The sequence below is a fragment of the Carcharodon carcharias genome, chromosome X (assembly GCF_017639515.1).
Source record: "Carcharodon carcharias isolate sCarCar2 chromosome X, sCarCar2.pri, whole genome shotgun sequence".
NCBI classification, from domain to species: Eukaryota; Metazoa; Chordata; class Chondrichthyes; order Lamniformes; family Lamnidae; genus Carcharodon; species Carcharodon carcharias.
In genome coordinates, this window is record NC_054507.1 from 13,765,160 (window position 1) to 13,782,651 (window position 17,492).

Consider the following 17,492-nt stretch of genomic DNA (forward strand, 5'->3'; position numbering starts at 1 on the left):
ATTCCTAGGAGTAGGTAGATGTTGAGGATGCTACAATTCTTACAAGATCTCAGTTCGCTTGTAGATTTTGGGCTCACTGATTTCTCAGTGTGCTACGCTCATGCCCAGGGAGACAGAGAGAGAGATATCTCTTCAGCCTGTTTTTCTGATGTAGCCTTTTTCCAAAATCTCCCTGATGGTATCTCTTTTGGCTTGGTAAAACCCCGTTCTTGAAGCCCTGCCGTAGATGCATATTCCAAAGGAATTTGATTACCATGTCTGCTGTAGCCCTTGTTGTAAAACAAGTAATCACATTTTGATGTTTCGTGTCAGAAATCTTTTGACACATTTCAAGATAGTCGAAACAAACAGGAAATGGGGTTCTTTCATCCTCCACAGGGGGGGTTTGAGTGTCAGTTGGCTGTATATCCTGGCTGGCTAGGAGTTCTCCAATTGTCTTCATAGTTCCTTTTTGAAGTGGGCCTTGACACTGCCAGCTGTGACATTCCATGAGTAATCATGTCAAGCATGTCTGCAGTGCAATCATATAGGAACTTAGTGGTCAACTTACATTTCCAGGCACCAGCTGACTTGTGGCAGCCATCTTTAGTCGGTGCCTTTTTTCTTCTTTTAAACAGTCAGTATGTTTTGGTTTGTTGGCGAAATTATCAGTTGATATCATTCAGTTACAATTTCCTGTTGTCGTGACAACTGTCATGGGCAGATGCATCTGCGACAGGTATATTGGTGAGGGCAATGTCTAGTAGTATTTTTTACTCGTAGTATTTTCCCTCTCACTGTCTGCTGCAGGCCCAGTCTGGCAGATATGCTCTTCAGTACTTGGCCAGCTCGGTCAGTAGTGGTGCTACTGAGCCACTTTTGGTGATGAACATTGAAGTCCCCCACCCAGAGTACATTCTGTGCCCTTGCCACCCTCAGTGCTTCCTCCAAGGGTATAATGGCAGAGTAAGTGATATGCTGGGCCATAAAGTCTTCCATACTCTTCACTGAGACAATGAGAAACTTGGTGCTTTCAATTCTTGAAAGACACAGGATTGGGAATTTCCTTTGAGTTGCTCCTGCTCCACCAAGGAAACTTGCTGGAATTGCTGCTAAAACCCTGTTTCAACACATAAATGGGGTTTCACAGGCATTTCCAGTGAATTGCAGGGCAAAATGGGATCAGTTTCGAGAACATTGCTGCCCACATTTTCTCTGTCTTTATAGGTCCAACCAACAACTCCCACTTCTAACTGTGTCTGGTTCCACCCTTACTCCTCCATCATTCCTTGAGATTCTTGGCCTCACTAACCTCTCTGATCTTAACTAGAACTCTGGCGTCACTTCCATGGCCATAGTTGCTGAAAAGCAGCTCAGTTTCCCCTTTTATGCCAAGTATTCCTTTCTTTCTCTCACCAACTGTTAACCAGCTATGAAACCCAAGACTGTCCAAGACCTGAAGACTGCTCTCCTACCTTTGGAGGCTTGTCTCTCACACACTTGCAGAAAGGAAGCAAGGAAAACCATGGCAACTGGCCAACAATCCATCTCTCCTCTTTGGCCTCCAGCCTCTCTTTCTCCATTTCACTTTTTCTTGGTTCTCTCTGCTTTTTCCAGTACTACTTTAGAACCTTACATTGTGCCTGTGTGAGCTTTTTGAAAGCCTAATCCCACTCCCCTGCTCTTTTGCCACAGCCCTGCCGAATCTTCCTTCTCAAATATCTACGAATTCTGTTTTAAAAGTGACCAAGCAGTGGTATTTTTTAGACAGTGTATTCCAAATCATAACAAAGTTTAAAAAAAAAGACATTCTCTTCATCCCCCCCCCTCTCCTGCCTTTGGAATTTTCAATCTGTATCCTTTGGTTAGCAACACCACCTCCCCACCCACTCACCCCCGCACTGCCTGTGAAAGGTTTCTCTGGTCAATGCTTTCCTGAACTTCCTTCACTTACCACTCCTTAACTCCTACATATGTCAACACTCTGTGGTAACTCCAAGACCCATCAGTAACCCAAGTCAAACCTCTTTCTTCTCCACACTTTGAAACTGTGGAACATCGTATATCCGTGATTGATTTTTAATTATTGATTCACAGCATGTGGGTGTCGCTGGCAAGACCAACATTTATTACACATCACTATAGACTGAGTGGCTAACTAGGCTACTTCAGAGGGCAGTTAAGAACAATAAATAGCCTGTAAGCTGCATACACACATGGCTGTGGAGCAACCATGTAGGTACTGCACAGGCCACTTATAAGTTGTCCCCTTTAAGAGACCATGTGCGTCATATGTAGGCCAGGTTGGGTAATGATGGCAGATTTCCTTCCCACCATCAAGAATAACTTATACTTATATAGCGCCTTCAACATATAAAACATCCAAAGGTGCTTCCCAGGAGCGTTATAAAACAAAGTTTGACCCCGAGCTACATAAGGAGATATTAGGTCATGTGACCAAATGCTTGGTCAAAGATGTCGGTTTTAAGGAGGGTCTTAAAGGAGGGAAGTGAGGTAGAGAGGCGGAGAGGGATAAGGAGGGAATTCCAGAGCTTGGGGCCCAGGCAGCTGAAGGCACGGCCGCCAATGGTGGAGTGATTAGAATCGGGGATGCTCAAGAGGGCGGAGTTGGAGGAGCGCAGAGATCTCGGAGGGTTGTGGGGCTGTGGGAGATTACAGAGATAGGGAGGGGTGAGGCCATGGAGGGATTTGAAAACACGGATAAGAATTTTAAAATCAAGGTGTTGCTTGAGCGGGAGCCAGTGTAAGTCAGTGAGCACAGGGGTGATAGGGGGATGAGACTTGGTGTGAGTTAGGACACAGGCAGCAGAGTTTTGGATGACCTCAAGTTATGAAGGGTAGAATGTGGGAGAGCAGCCAGGAGTGTGTTGGAATAGTAGAGTCTAGAGGTAACAAAGGCATGGATGAGGGTTTCAGCAGCAGATGAGCTGAGACAGGGCCAACATCGATTGATGCTAAGGAGATGGAAATAAGCCGTCTTAGTGATGGTGCAAATATATGGTCAAGAGCTCATCTTGGGGTCAAATATGATACCAAGGTTGCAAACAGTCTGGTTTAGTCTCAGACTGTGGCAAGGGAGAGGGATGGAGTCGGTAACTAGGGAGATTTTGACAGGGCCTGAAGACAATAGCTTCATTTTTCCCAGTATTTAATTGGAGGAAATTTCTGTTCATCCAGTACTGGATGTTGGATAAGCAGTCTGATAATTTACTAACAGTGGAGGAGTTGAGAGAGGTGGGGGTGAGGTAGAGCTGGCTGTCATCAGTGTACATGTGAAAACTAACACTGTGCTTTCGGATGGTGTCACTGAGGGGCAGCATGTAGATGAGAAATAGGAGGGGGCCAAGGATAGATCCTTGGGGGACACCAGAGGTAATGGTGCAGAAGCAGGAAGAGAAGCCATTTCCAGTGATTCTCTGGCTCCGATTAGATCGATAAGAATGGAACCAGGTGAGAGCAGGTCCCACCCAGCTGGACAACAGTGGAGAGGTGTTGGAGGAGGATGGTGTGGTCAAACCGTGTCAAAGGCTGCAGACAGGTCAAGAAGGACGAAGAGGGACGAAGAAGGACAGTCACATAGGATGTCATTTGTGACTTTGATAAGAGACTGTTTTGGTCCTGTGGCAGGGGCAGAAACCTGACTGGAGGGATTCAAACATGGAGTTCTGGCAATGGATTTGGGAGGTGACAACACACTCAAGGACTGTGGAGTGGAAAGGGAGGTTGGAGATGGGACGGTAGTTTGCAAAGATGGCGGGGTCAAGGGTTGTTGTTTTGAGGAGAGGGGTGATGATGATATATTTAAAGGAGAGAGGGACAACACCTGAAGAGAGAGAACTGTTTACGTTATCGGCTAACACGGGGACCAGGAGGGGAAGCTGGGTGGTCAGCAGTTTAGTGGGAATAGGGTCGAGGGAGCGGGAGGTGGGTCTTGCAGATTTCTTTTAGACTCACTCCTCGCTGCTACACATAATTGCACAGGTTTCACAACAGGAATTGAGTGACAAGAAAATGCAATTTCCTTCACAGGTACAGGCAGCACTGAGTGTGTTTGTGATGGTGATAATTGCATGGGAGACCGATGCTTTGGGAAGTTGTGCTTTCAGACACACACTGTCAATAATGGACAACTGGTCCATGAGGAGAAAGGCTGCTTAAATGATGAGAATTGCATCCAACAACCAGAAAATAAGACAACAGAATGCTGCAGCAGTTCCCTTTGCAATGCTGTTTCCATGCCAGTACCCATTGCAGGTATGCCAACGTGTTGAGTATGGGGATCAATGTTTGATCTTGCATGCAGGGGTAAAAATCACAGAATAACATTTTAAAACATGTGAAGGATTGTGGCTCAGCAGAGACTTTGGCCTTGGTTTTTTTTTAACAGGGTGAACAGATTGACTACCTGGCTGGCAGATGGGAACAGGCACAGCTGGGTGAGCAGTAGGAAGGCTCCCGGGCAGTCTGTGGGCTGCGGAGGCCTGAAGTCTCCCTGAGGGGTCTGCACAGGGTTTGGGGGGGGCAACACTTCAGCTCCACCTGGCCCAAAAGAACTCCAAAGAGTCAGAAAGTTTCAAAACTTGGGATCATAGAATGGCTACAGCACAGGAAGGGGCCATTTGGCCCATCATGCCCGTGATGGTTCGCTGTGAGAGCAACTCAGCTAGTTCCACTCCCCTGCCTTTCCCTGTAGCCCTTGCATTTCTTTTTTCTCTTCAGATAATGAGTCAATTCTCTTTTGAAAGCCACGATTGAATTTACCTCCACCTCACTCTCAGGCAGCGCATTCCAGGCCCTGACCACTCGCTGGGTGAAAAAGGTTTTCCTCATGTCACCATTCGTTCTTTTTAACTCACCTTACCCAGGGCTCTTCTGGCCAGTTGGCTCCTCCCACTTGTTGCCAGGCAACAGACAACATGAGACTACCCATGTGTCAGCCCTAAAATTACAGTGTTTTTTTTTTCTCCAAAAAAATACTTTATTCATAAAATCTGTAAAAGTACATTACAGAACAGTGCAGAGTTGTCATTTTACAATGTGCAATACAGTTCAGTTTCTTTCAATGCACTATGTGGCACTCTGACATGCCTCACTGCACTTACAATTACAGATTATTCATTCTATTCATTCCATGTCAAGCGTACAGCCTGAGGGGTTTCACACGAGTTCTGGCCCCTTGACAATGGCCTTTCCCCATTGTGCCTCTGTGGAGGCTGCCCCAAGCTTTAATTTGTCCCTCAGCTCAGAGTCCTGGAGCTTGGAATGTGCCAGTCTCCAGCACTCGGTCAGGGACAGCTCTTTGTGCAGGAAGACCAAAAGGTTTCGGACTGACCAAAGAGCGTCTTTCACTGAGTTGATGATCCTCCAGCTGCAGTTGATGTTTGTCTGGGTGTGTGTCCCTGGGAACAGCCCGTAGAGCACAGAGTCCTGTGTCACAGAACTGCTCGGGATGAACCTCGACAGAAACCACTGCATCTCTCTCCAGACCTTCTTTGCAAAGGCATAAGCCTTAAAATTACATCGTGGTGCCCATGATATCCGCCTTGGGAGCCTCATCTTGGGCCCAAATCACTCCCTTTAATATTATGATGCTGGAAAGAGGGGACAGGACAGGAGCTTGAATTTTAGGATCTTAACCCCTCACCCCTTACCTGCTTGTTGACAAGGTGGGGTGGCAGGGGGGGGAACAGTTTGGGATTAAAATAGAAACCATTAACATGTTGATGCCTGCAATAAATTGGTGGACTGATGAATGTCCAATGGATTCACCAAGTAGCGCCAGCAGTAAACGCTAGGTTTTATTTTAAGGAAGAACTGCCAATAACATCATGATCTGCTTATTTCTCAATTGTAGTTAAGCGGGAGAAGAAGCTTGGGGAGTTTGATTGTGTTTGTGAGAGTGGATATTGTAACACGAAGACCTGTATCGGTTTCCAGTGTTTTGTCTCCATGGACAGCAAGAGCCCTGGTGGGCTCAGGAAGGGCTGTCACCCATACAAAGAAGTGCCCTGTAACCACTCGGCAGAGGGTTTCAAAATGGTGTGTTGCAAAGGAGACTTCTGTAACAGCAATCTTACCGTGAGTCTAGGTAAGTGCACGTTTTCAGATTCAGTTGTCAACCTCTTCAGTTCCGAGGAAATGGTTTGGCTTTGTTTGGAAGCTAAGTTTGTTGTGACAGGCTCAAAGAGGTTACAGAGCTGCCTCTGGGCAAGGGAGAGAGACAGTCCACTTTTGCTGTAAGAAACAGCAGAGCGCAATCGCCGGCACTCCTGCTAGGGGATGGTCGCCGCTGATGCCCTCCAGCACTCACCGTTTGCTGAGGTCAATGTAAAGGCACCTAATTTGCATGGAAAATATCCAGCTTGGTCACCTCCGGGGGTGGAGAGGTGGGAAGGGAGGGGAGGGCAGTATTGCACAAGGCCTGAGTCCCACATGAGCCAAAGGAATGGAAACTCCCGGCATGTTGAGTTGCCACCCTGGCAACATTGTGCTTGTAGTGAAGCAGGCAAAGGTTCTGCCCTTTCCAAGTCATGGTAGGAAATCACAGAAAGAATGGAGACCCTCCATAACTGGGTCCCTGGCAGGTTTTAGTTGGGTTTCTCAGCTCTCCAGCCAGTACAGCAGGATACTGGTAGAACCCCTGCCGATTTTCAGAGCCACTGTTTATTTTAAAGATTGCAGAACAAGAAACACAGGGTTTGACCTTACAGTGTTACCCTTTGATTTCAATGGGCCTGCCGTTTATCAGCATTACATGCTCAAGGACATCTGGATATTATGGATGTGTATTTCCCAAAGGTTTGTCACGTTGTCAGGTCAGAAAGCTTTGATCTTTGATCAGCTTTACCCCAACTGGGAGTACTTTTGCTCCTGAGTCAGTCAGTCCAAGGTCCACTCCATGTGACTTGACCACACAGTCTACTTAGATACTCCAGTGCTGTACTGAGGGAGCATCTTTTGGATGAGATGTTAAACTGAGATCCTGTCTACCCTTGTGAGCAATTTTGGGCCCCGTATCTCAGGAAGGATGTGCTGGCCCTGGAGAGGGTCCAGAGGAGGTTCATGAGAACGATCCCAGGAATGAAAGGCTTAACATATGAGGAACGTTTGAGGACTCTGGGTCTATACTCGATGGAGTTTAGAAGGATGAGGGGGGATCTGATTGAAACTTACAGAATACTGAAAGGCCTGGATAGAGTGGACGTGGGGAAGATGTTTCCATTAGTAGGAGAGACTAGGACCCAAGGGCACAGCCTCAGAGTAAAGGGAAGACCTTTTAGAACAGAGATGAGGAGAAACTTCTTTAGCCAGAGAGTGATGAATTTATGGAATTCATTGCCACAGAGGGCTGTGAAGGCCAGGTCATTGAGTGTATTTAAGACTGAGATAGATAGGTTCTTGGTTGGTAAGGGGATCAAAGGTTACGGGGAGAAGGCGGGAGAATGGGGTTGAGAAACTTATCAGCCTTGATTGAATGGCGGAGCAGACTCGATGGGCCGAATGGCCTAATTTCAGCTCCTATGTCCTATGGTCTTATGGTCTCTCATGTGGTCATTAAGGATAGCCTCTATTTCGAGGAAGAGCAAAGGAGTTCTGCCTGATGCCCTGGGCCAATATTTATCCCTCAACCAACATCACTCCCCATTGGCTGTGAAGTCTTGTAGGATGTCCTAAGGCCATGAAAGATACTATATAAATTCGAGCTCCCTCTTCTCTATCTAATTTCCCTGCGATATACATGAAGGTGCGGAATTGCGTGCAGAGGCACAATGCACTGTTGTACAAGATGGTTTGGGTCTTTTATTGTCTCTCGCAGCAATGCACCATTGATGGTGACCAACCCAAGGTAGCATTCACTGTATGGGCCACCATTTCATTCTGGCCATAGGCTGCATGCACCCATGCAAGCCAGCTAACACCTTTGGGGAAGCGGTATAGCCAGAACCGAGAAGTGGCCTTAGGGTGACAGAGTACGAGTGAATCTTGCACATGTCCAGTAGTTTCAACGTTGCACTGAATTGAAGTTTCAACAATGAGAAGTATAGATTTTAGTTTGGTCAGAATATCAAGGGATATGGAGCAAATGCAGCTAAGTGGTGCAGATCAGTCATGATCTCATTGATTAAAAGAGCCCAACAGTCTACTCATGTCCTTATGTTCCTAACAGGAATCAAATAACACTAGATACAAGTAAATTGACCATGACGTTTCCCATTCTCAGTTGATGAAAATCAGCTGGGATTCACAAGAACACAAGAGATAGGAGCAGGAGTAGACCATTCGGCCCATCGAGCCTACTCTGCCACTCAATGCAATCATGACTGATCTTGGGCTTCAACTCCACTTTCCCACCCGCTCCCCGTATCCCTGGATTTCCTGAGAGACCAAAAATCTGCCTATTCCAGTCTTAAACGTAGACTTAAAGATAGGCTTCAGAAGGTCACTCCATGGAGCCACCTAGTGGCTCGGAGCTGTAGCTGCATTGTGACCGTTGACATAGCAAAATTGGAAAATTTTGACAATGGTAAATGGTACCTTGACAGAAATGAATGACCAAAAATTGTGACAATGAGAGGAATGATGTGTAGACAGGGAGCATGTGCCCGACACAAGATTTTGAATAATATTGAAGACCTCTGTAGGAATACTGGGGTCATGCTCTGATATTTTGATACCAGTACAATTGAGAATGTTGCACATCCAAGGTCACTTCTGCGACCTGAGGGATGCTGACTTATTTTAAAGCCTTGGCTTGAGGCTCAATTTTTCATTTACCTTATAATCATTTGCAAGTTTGTAATACCCTTTGACTGTGGTCCTTGAGGAAACTAATATCACTCAAGCCAATAACTCTGCCCACGACACTCTGTTAAACCATTTCTCAGCCCTGTTTAGGTAGCTCCAGCAGTTGAAGATTACTAAGGGTGACCAAAGTGAGGGATTTCATTGTTATCCTTCACTCTGTGATCTACCGTTAAGCTCTTTGGGTGTTAAGTATGGAAGATTAAGGGGTAATCTGAACCGATGCTTAAATTAATTATAGGATTTATTAGGGTAGATAGAGAAAAACTACTATTTCTGGTGGGCGAGTCCAGAACAAGGGAGCAGAGCCTTCAATTCAGAGCCAGGCTGTTCAGCGGGTGATGTCAGGAAGCACTTGGTCACACAAAGGGGACTGGAAATCTGGAACTCTTCCCCCCCCCCCACCCCCTCCCCAGAAAGCTCTTTAGGCTGGGGTCAGTTGAAAATTTCAAAGCTGAGACTGATAGATTTTTGGCAGGCAAGGGTATTAAGGATTACAGAACCAAGGCAGAGCTATGATACAGATCAGCCATGATCTTATTGAATGGCAGAACAGGCTCGAGGGGCTGAATGGCCTCCTCCTGTTCCAGCGCTGCGAGGCAGGTTTCTTCTTTCTGCTCATCACCTCCTGTTCTTCCCTCAGACCCTAACAATGCCAGCACCGTGGTCATAATGGTAGTCCCAATTGTGGTGGTTAGTGTCCTGGTGATCCTCCTGCTGCTCTACCTGAAGTTCTGCAGATACCAAATAGTCCCATTTCTCAGTAAGAGTGAAGAGCACAGTAAGGCGGAGATGCTGAGAGTAACTGAGCTTGGAGACAACACTCTCACTGTAAGTTTTCCTATCTTCCTCACCAGCCAAATAGTAGAACCAATCGAAAAAGTGCAGCGTAGCTTCATGATGATGATACCAGGGATGAGAGAATATAGTTATTGGTGAGAATTCTGAGAAACTTTTAGCTCGATTCGGTGAAGCAGAGAAGGTGAAAGGGGGGTTTAAAAGAGGCAAACAAAAGTTTGGAAAGGTTTCAAGAGGGTAAATAGGGAAAGGTCGTTGGCACTGGTCAGTGAACCAGTAATGGAGGGCACAGACTGAGGATTAGTGCTAGAAGCATGAAGAGGGAGGTTTGAAGGAATTTCCCTAGGCTTCCCAGCTGTGGGCCGTGACCCCCAGTGGGGTCATGAGGTGAGATGTTGGGGTCACGAGCTCCGAGGCAGTAATGGCTGCCGTGGAGCTCGACCCGATTTCTGAGAGTTGCAAGGCCCCTTTAAATCCTCCCGTTGGGGTCATGAGACGAGACTTTGGGGTCACGAGCTCCGAAGCGGCAATGGCTGCCATGAAACTCGAGCTGATCTCTGAGAGCTGCAAGGCCCCTTAAAATCCTCTTGCGGCCTAATGGACTACACTCTGAGGCCTGACTGCTGATGCAAAAAAAAGGCCTGTGAAAAGGAAGGTTTTCTTTTTAATTTGCAGAAATCCTCCCTTAAGATTAATTCCCCCAACGGTCAACCCCAGTTCCCCACCCCAGCCAAGGACTAAAGTTCCCCACCCCTCAACAACCAAACCTTCCCCACCCAACCCCCCAGTCACCGCTGCTCAAGAACTGAAGTCTCCCCCCCACCCACTTCAAGCAGTGAAGCCCCACCCCCAACCCACCCCCTGCTCAACAGCTCGCGTAACCCCTAGATAGTCGCTCAATGGTCACACGAAGTCTGAGGCCATTAAAATGGGGTCACGCTGGGAAAAAGCATGGGAAGCGCTGAAGGACACGCCCTACAGGATTGGGAATACGTGACCCAAACGGCGATGCAAGAAGCCGATTCAATCACAACATCCAGGCAGAAATTGGACAGAACCATTGAAAAGTTGCGGCACAGGAAGAGGCCATTCAGCCCATCGTGTCTGCGCCGGCCGACAAAAGACAAAATAAAAAGAAACTAGCCTCCCGTTCTAATCCCACTTTCCAGCATCTGGGTTGCAGCCCAGAAATTCCTGATAATGTCGATCTTTTCTTTATTTCTTCCCTTTCTCCGTGTCTCGAAGGCTCTGATTCACCGTGGAGAGAGGGGAGGGGTGGTGGGGGGGGTTGTGGCACCAGTGGCATGGGCAGTGCCTGGCACATCCCTTGGAATAGCCTCGCCAACAGCAGGGGGTCAACGGGTTACTCGGCCGGTGGACATCGCCGTCAAGCCCAGTCCCACCCTCACCTGACCTCCGCCTTGCTTTCCTGAATCCCAGTTTGCAGCCAGAAATAAGGACAGACAGACTCAAAGATAAATGGGGAAGTGGCCACTGTACTCACAACTAGTACTGTCCTTGTTTCCAGCTATCATTAAGAATTTAAAAGCACACATTTACACGCAGGTAGCCAGCAGTAATGTACTTGTGCGTTCCTACTAAGAGTGTTTTAATCTTGAATAAAAATAATATTCTCATTTTAGGACCTGTTTGATCACTCCTGCACCTCCGGTAGTGGATCTGGACTCCCTTTCCTTGTCCAGAGGACAGTAGCACGGCAAATTACACTGGTAGAGTGCGTAGGTCAGTACAAACCATTTAGTACACCTTCATAATGACCTCGTGTTCATCCCCTTATGGGATTGAGTGAATGGAGTATAACATTCCAATTGCAAACCTACCCCGAGTTATCTCTGTTAATCCAATTGCTGTGCAAGGGCAGGAGAGGGTTTGGAGAAACATTCGAAACGCAGAAAGATCTGTGGAGAGAGCACAGCACAGTGTGATTCCATTTGGATTGCTCTCACAAAAAGCTAGCAAAGCTTCAATTGGCCGAATGGCCTCGTCTTGTGCTATAAAAGCGGGGAAAAAACTTGCATTTATATAGCACCTTTCACAACCTCAGGGTGCCCCCAAATGCTTTACAGTCAGTTAAGTGGCTCTAATGTAGGAAACGTGGCAGCCAATTTGTGCACAGCAAGCTCCCACAAACATCAATACGGTAATGATCAGATAGTCGGTTTTGGCGATGTTGGTTAAGGGATAAATATTGGCCCCAGGACATCGGGGAGAACTGGCCTGCCCTTCTTCAAAACATAACTTCTATGGTCCGTGGGCTGAATTCATTTCTACTGTGAAGTGGAGGGCCCCTAGTGTTCTGCCGTTCTGTAGCAATGTTTCTCTTCTCCCTTGCCCACATCAGAGGCAAAAAGAGTCATCTATTAGACCACAAACAATTTTTATATTCTTGTCACCAATGTTATCATATTAATATCTGGCACTATGTTCCTGATCACTCGGAGCGTATAGAAAATACCCATCCTTCCAGCCCCCACTCTATTCTTGCATTCTGACTCAGTTACACCAATTCTAGCCAAAATCCTTGAGTTTTTGTACCAGGGGATCATGCCCATTGGGACCCAGACAGAGGTCACCAAACTCACTTCACTTGGCACCAGCTTCGGTGAGAGGAGGCATTCCCAGGGGGTAAAGTGTCCTAAAGAGTCCCAGGACCGTCAGTCCTTCTGTGCCTTGCTATTCTACGTGTGTGAAAATCCCGTATTTAGATCTTTCCTGTGTCCGGAAGAGAGAGGAAAGAACACTCCTCCATTGCTTGGGGGTTAAACCTGTGTTCCAGAGGCCAAACAAAAACTTTTTCCAACCAGACAATCCTTCTTCATACCCCGCCCCCATCCTCCCCCCACTGCCCCCTTGGCCTCCCAGTGATTCCCTTTATTTTAATTTGCAACTTTGCTCTTCTGCCAGCCCCATCCTGTGGCAACTGCTTCTTGCTGGGCGCTGGGAGACCTCTGTTACTTTGCCCATGTTGCCATTCTATGTGCATGAGTAACGGTTGTCAGAAGACTATTTGCCCATGGAGAGCATCACAGCCAAGCCCAATCCTGTCAGGCATCCTTTCTGGCAGGGGTTATTGAACAATGATGAGCCTTTGCCTACTTTTTCCCCTCCTTTAGATTCAGGGACACTTTGGCCAAATGTCCCACCTCAAGCCTCTGTTAAAATCAACTAACTCCATTTAAACGCAGACCAGCTGATCAAAGTTGGGACCCTTCTTCTCTGCATGGCCCTGTTCCATATCAAAGAGTGGATTGGACCATTGGAAGAGCCTGTTTCCCTTGTTCTAATCCTCTTTCTAATCCTATTTTGCCTCACCTAGGAAAAGGACGCTATGGGGAAGTGTGGAGAGGCATGTGGCAAGGGGAAAATGTGGCTGTCAAGATTTTCTGTTCAAGAGATGAGCAGTCCTGGTTTCGAGAGACGGAGATCTACAACACAGTCTTACTGAGGCATGATAACATCCTAGGTAAGTGCTTCAGAACTCCCACAAGGTGTGGTGATGAAGGGCTGAAGAGATCCAATTTTATTTCTCTCATCACTGAATCACAATCACTGCTTTATGCATTATAAGCCCCTCCAGGTAGACCCTTAGATATGTTCTTGGCAAGGAAGCAAATCCCTCTCAAGTTAGGCTCAAATTCATTCAGTTATTTTTCCCCTAATTTTTCCCCCCCTGCTCCTGAAGGTCTTGGCTCTTATTACTCACTTTTCCTTCTCCTCCCTTTGAGATTCCCTCTCATGATGATATCCGAGGGGCCAATTTCCCTCCACCCGAGGCCCATGGAGCTTCTTCTAGCGAGTCGGCAACTCATTTGACATCTTTTCCCATTTTTACCACCCTTGTCGTCGATGGGAATGAAAATCAGATGGCAAACCGTCTGCTGACTCGCTTTCACCCATCTTAAACTGTCAAGGTCTCCCACCCCTGTTGACTTGCCTGGGTGCAGTGAATACAGGGGAATCGGACAGGGAACGTTTGTAAAGTCTGATTTTTTTTTCATCTATTTCAATTAATTGACAAAAAAAAAATCAATCAGTGCACCAAAAAAGATATAGCGGCACCAGAGAAGATGTAAAAAGGTTTAACAGAATGATAGCAGAACTGAGAGGTTAAACCTAACAGGAAAGGTTGAACAGGCTGGGGCTCTTTTCTCTAGAAAATGGAAGACAAGGGGTCTCCTGATAAAGGTTTTTGCAATCATGTAGGAGTTCAATAGGGCAGACGTAGAGATGGTTCTACTTGTGGGGCCATCAATATAAGATAGCTACTAATCAATCAAGCAGGGAATTCAGGAGAAGCATCTTTACACAGAAAGTGGAAAGAATATGTAACTCACTACCACACAGACCAGTTGAGGTGAATAACAGATTTTTTCTTCCCTTTGATGGTATGTAGGCATCACTGGCAAGACCAGCATTTGTTGCCCACCCCGAATTGCCCTCAACCCGAGTGGCTTGTTCAGCCATTTCAGAGGATAGTTCAGAGTCAGCCATGTTGCTGTGGGTCTGGAGTCACATGTAGACCAGACCAGGGACAGACAGCAGTGAACAACAATCAATGATAAGTTCACAGTCACTGAGATTCCTGATTTTTATTCATCAATTGAATTTATTAATTAATCAAATTTAAAGTCCACCAGCTGCCACAAGTGGGATTTGAACCCATGTCCAACAAGGGGAAAATGAGCCTGGGGTTCTAGTTGAGGAACATTACCACTACGCTGCCGTCTCTTCTACCATTCATAATGTATTTAAGAAGAAACTAGATAAACACATAAGGGAGAAAGAAATGGATAGATTGATGGGTTGATGAAGAGTGGGAGGAAGCTCATGTGTAGCATGGATCAGATGGGATGAATGGCCTGTTCCTGTGCTGTAAAATTCACTGTCATTCTGTGTAATGTAATTGGGTTCCTTTGCTCTCCTGTGCTCCTCTCCACCTGATTTCCCTTTTGTTTGCCGGGCTTGATTGATCGAGCATGAATCTTTAGGATGTCTGCTTCATGCCCTGATACATTCTAACTAGTTGTCCTTGCCTTCTCCCTCTCCAGGCTTCATCGCCTCAGACATGACGTCGCGAAACTCAAGCACCCAGCTCTGGCTCATAACGCGCTACCATGAGAACGGGTCACTGTACGACTATCTGCAGTGTAACACAGTAGACACCGAGGGCTGTCTGAAACTCGCACTGTCCATCATCAGCGGCCTTGTTCACTTACACGCAGAAATCATCGGCACACCAGGCAAAGCAGCCATCGCTCATCGGGATCTGAAAAGCCGAAATATTCTCGTCAAGAAAAACAAGCAGTGCTGCATAGCAGACTTAGGTAACACCGACTAACCAGATTTGCTCTGCTTGAGGCCTTGTTGCTAACCTGTAGCTGAGACTGGCAAACAAGCAACATCTTGTTTACCCCCTCATGCCTCAACATCCTTCACCCCACTCTCTATCCTCTGATTTCAACTCCCACTTGTATTCCAAAGCTGTCTCCATGGAGTTCATGTTCCTGTCTTGTGCCCACTTTCCTCTCCCCTTAACAACTCTCTATAAAGCCTGAGATTTTAGCACTGTTCCTGTACCTCAGAGAGACTGTTTTAGCCTGTCTCTCTCACTCCTTGACATGGATATAGGGAGAAAAAACACGTGCTGTCTGACAGGGTCAATTCTAGTCTCCAACCCTTCCCTCCCCGCCCTGCCTTTCACAGGTGAATCTCATCTCTATTTTTAACGTTTTTTCTTTTGGTTGGAGCGGTTTTGAATTTCCCTGCCTATCGCTGATCATTACTCACAGGCCAGTTCAGCTCTATACATGGAGAGAAGATTTCATGCATATCTTCTGATCAACAGGGGCTTGCCATCCTCTTATGCTGCCTGCTTTCCCTTCCTATTGGCTCCCCCTGTTGACCAAAATTGTTGCACAGGTGCCATCATCTACCAAGAAAGAAAGTGTTGGCAAGCGGATTCTCTCCACGCTTGTAATTTGCACACTCACTTCCCCATACACACACACACACACTTGCGCACACACACACACACACATTCCAGCAAAAGTGGTCAGGGACAGGCTCAATATTTCTCCCCCACCACTGTTTCCAGGGCCATGAATGCCTATTTGTAGCATCTCCTTCAGTCAAACCCAGCTCAACCGACTCAGAAAAGACACAAGCCTGAGGCCTACTGGTCTGCACAATGCACTAAAGTGGAATTTTAAAGCACGTGAACAAAGGATAACAGGGTGATACCATTCCGCAGTTTGCTTAATAATGTCCAGGATGACATACCATTTTAAATAAGTACATTTTGGTTTTGTGGTTTTAATCTTCCTTATTCACTTCCCCTCTTTGGCCTCTCTGTCCCAAACACACAGTCTTCAAATGATTTCCAGGTTTCTTGCAGCAATTTTCTTTAACCAGTTGCTAATGGGTGTGCAATACTCTGGGCACAATTGCCAACTAAATGATGGTAATAGACACTACGCGGCACACGCACACACATGTTCCATGCCCGTGCCCTTCAGTTTTTCATTAAGTGATGCCTCGATTCAATTATTTAGCTCTGAGTCAGAAGGTTGTGGATTGAAACCTCACTACGATACTTGGGCGCATACTCCAGTGCAGTACCGAGAGAGCACTGGACTATTGGAGTTGACGTCTTTTGGATAATATGTAAAATTAAGGTGCTGTCTCCCTGTTTCAGGGCCTTATCTATGTATTAAAGATGCTGTTGCACCATTTGGAGAATATCAGGGAGTTCCCCTGGTGCCCTGAACAACATTCCTCCCTCTACCAACAAAACAGATTACCTTGTCGCTCATTCACTGCTGTGCACAAAATGGCTGATGTGTTTGTCCACATATCAACAACTGCTCTTCGTTCATTCATGGTAAATTACTGCCAATTCTGAGAAATGTGGTGAGGTGCTATTCAAATACAGACTCTTTCGTGGACTCATTATTATCAAGTAATAAGATGATGCGATGCATGCATGTTCCCTCACCTGGTGTGTATTTGTAGGTAAAGTATGAAGCCAGTCATTGGAGAAAATGCATGTCACAAAAACTATCTGCAGCAAGTTGCCTGTACACAATTGGTAGCCAATCAGCAGCAAGTTGCCTGTTTTCAATCAATAGCTAATCAGCAACAAGATGCCTGTGCACAATCAATAACCAATCAGCATCAGGTTGCTTTGTGTAATCAGTAGCCAATCAGCAGGCTGTCTGTATATAATCAGTAGCCAATCAACAGTGATTGCCTGTATACAATTAACAGCCAATCATCAGTGAATTGCCTGTATACAATCGGCAGCCAAGCAGCAGTAAGTTGCCTGTACGCAATCAGTAGCCAATCACCAGCAAGATGCCAAAGGCAATCAATAGCCAATCAGCAGCAGGTTGCCTGTTCAGAAACCAATCAGCAACAGGTTGCCTGTACACAATCAGTAGCCAAGCACCAGCAAGTTGCCTTACGTAATCAGTAGCCAATCAGCAGCAAATGCCTAAAAACAGTCATGAGCCAACCAGCAGCAGGTTGCCTGTACACAATCAGTAGCCAATCAGCAGCAAGTTGTCTGTATGCAATCAATAGCCAATCAGCTGCAAGTTGCCTGTATGTAATCAGTAGCCAATCAGCAGCAAGTTGCCTGTATGCAATCAGCAGCAAGTTGCCTGTATGCAATCAGCAGCAGGTTGCCTGTATGCAATCAATAGTCAATCAGCAGCAAGTTGCCTGCACACAATCAGTAGCCAATCAGCAGCAAGTTGCCTGTATGCAATCAGCAGCCAATCTGCAGCAAGTTGCCTGTATGTAATCAGTAGCAAGTTGCTTGTACACAATCAGTAGCCAATGAACAGCAAGTTTCCTGTATGCAAACAGTA

The 17,492-nt window shown here is 46.4% G+C and overlaps 1 protein-coding gene across 6 annotated transcripts in view; it reads left to right on the plus strand.

Moving 5' to 3' along the window:
• The window catches only part of LOC121273303 (activin receptor type-1-like), a 184,148-nt gene that overhangs the window by 142,291 nt on the left and 24,365 nt on the right, over positions 1-17,492 (plus strand). For 4 of the 6 annotated variants that reach the window (XM_041180401.1, XM_041180402.1, XM_041180405.1 and 1 more), the window contains 6 exons: positions 4,030-4,254; positions 5,855-6,088; positions 9,446-9,633; positions 11,244-11,343; positions 12,938-13,084; positions 14,670-14,945. In XM_041180401.1, coding sequence (XP_041036335.1) covers positions 4,030-4,254; positions 5,855-6,088; positions 9,446-9,633; positions 11,244-11,343; positions 12,938-13,084; positions 14,670-14,945 — 1,170 coding nt within the window. The remainder of the gene's footprint in view (positions 1-4,029; positions 4,255-5,854; positions 6,089-9,445; positions 9,634-11,243; positions 11,344-12,937; positions 13,085-14,669; positions 14,946-17,492) is intronic. The other 2 variants (XM_041180404.1, XM_041180406.1) reach the window with 2 other exon arrangements.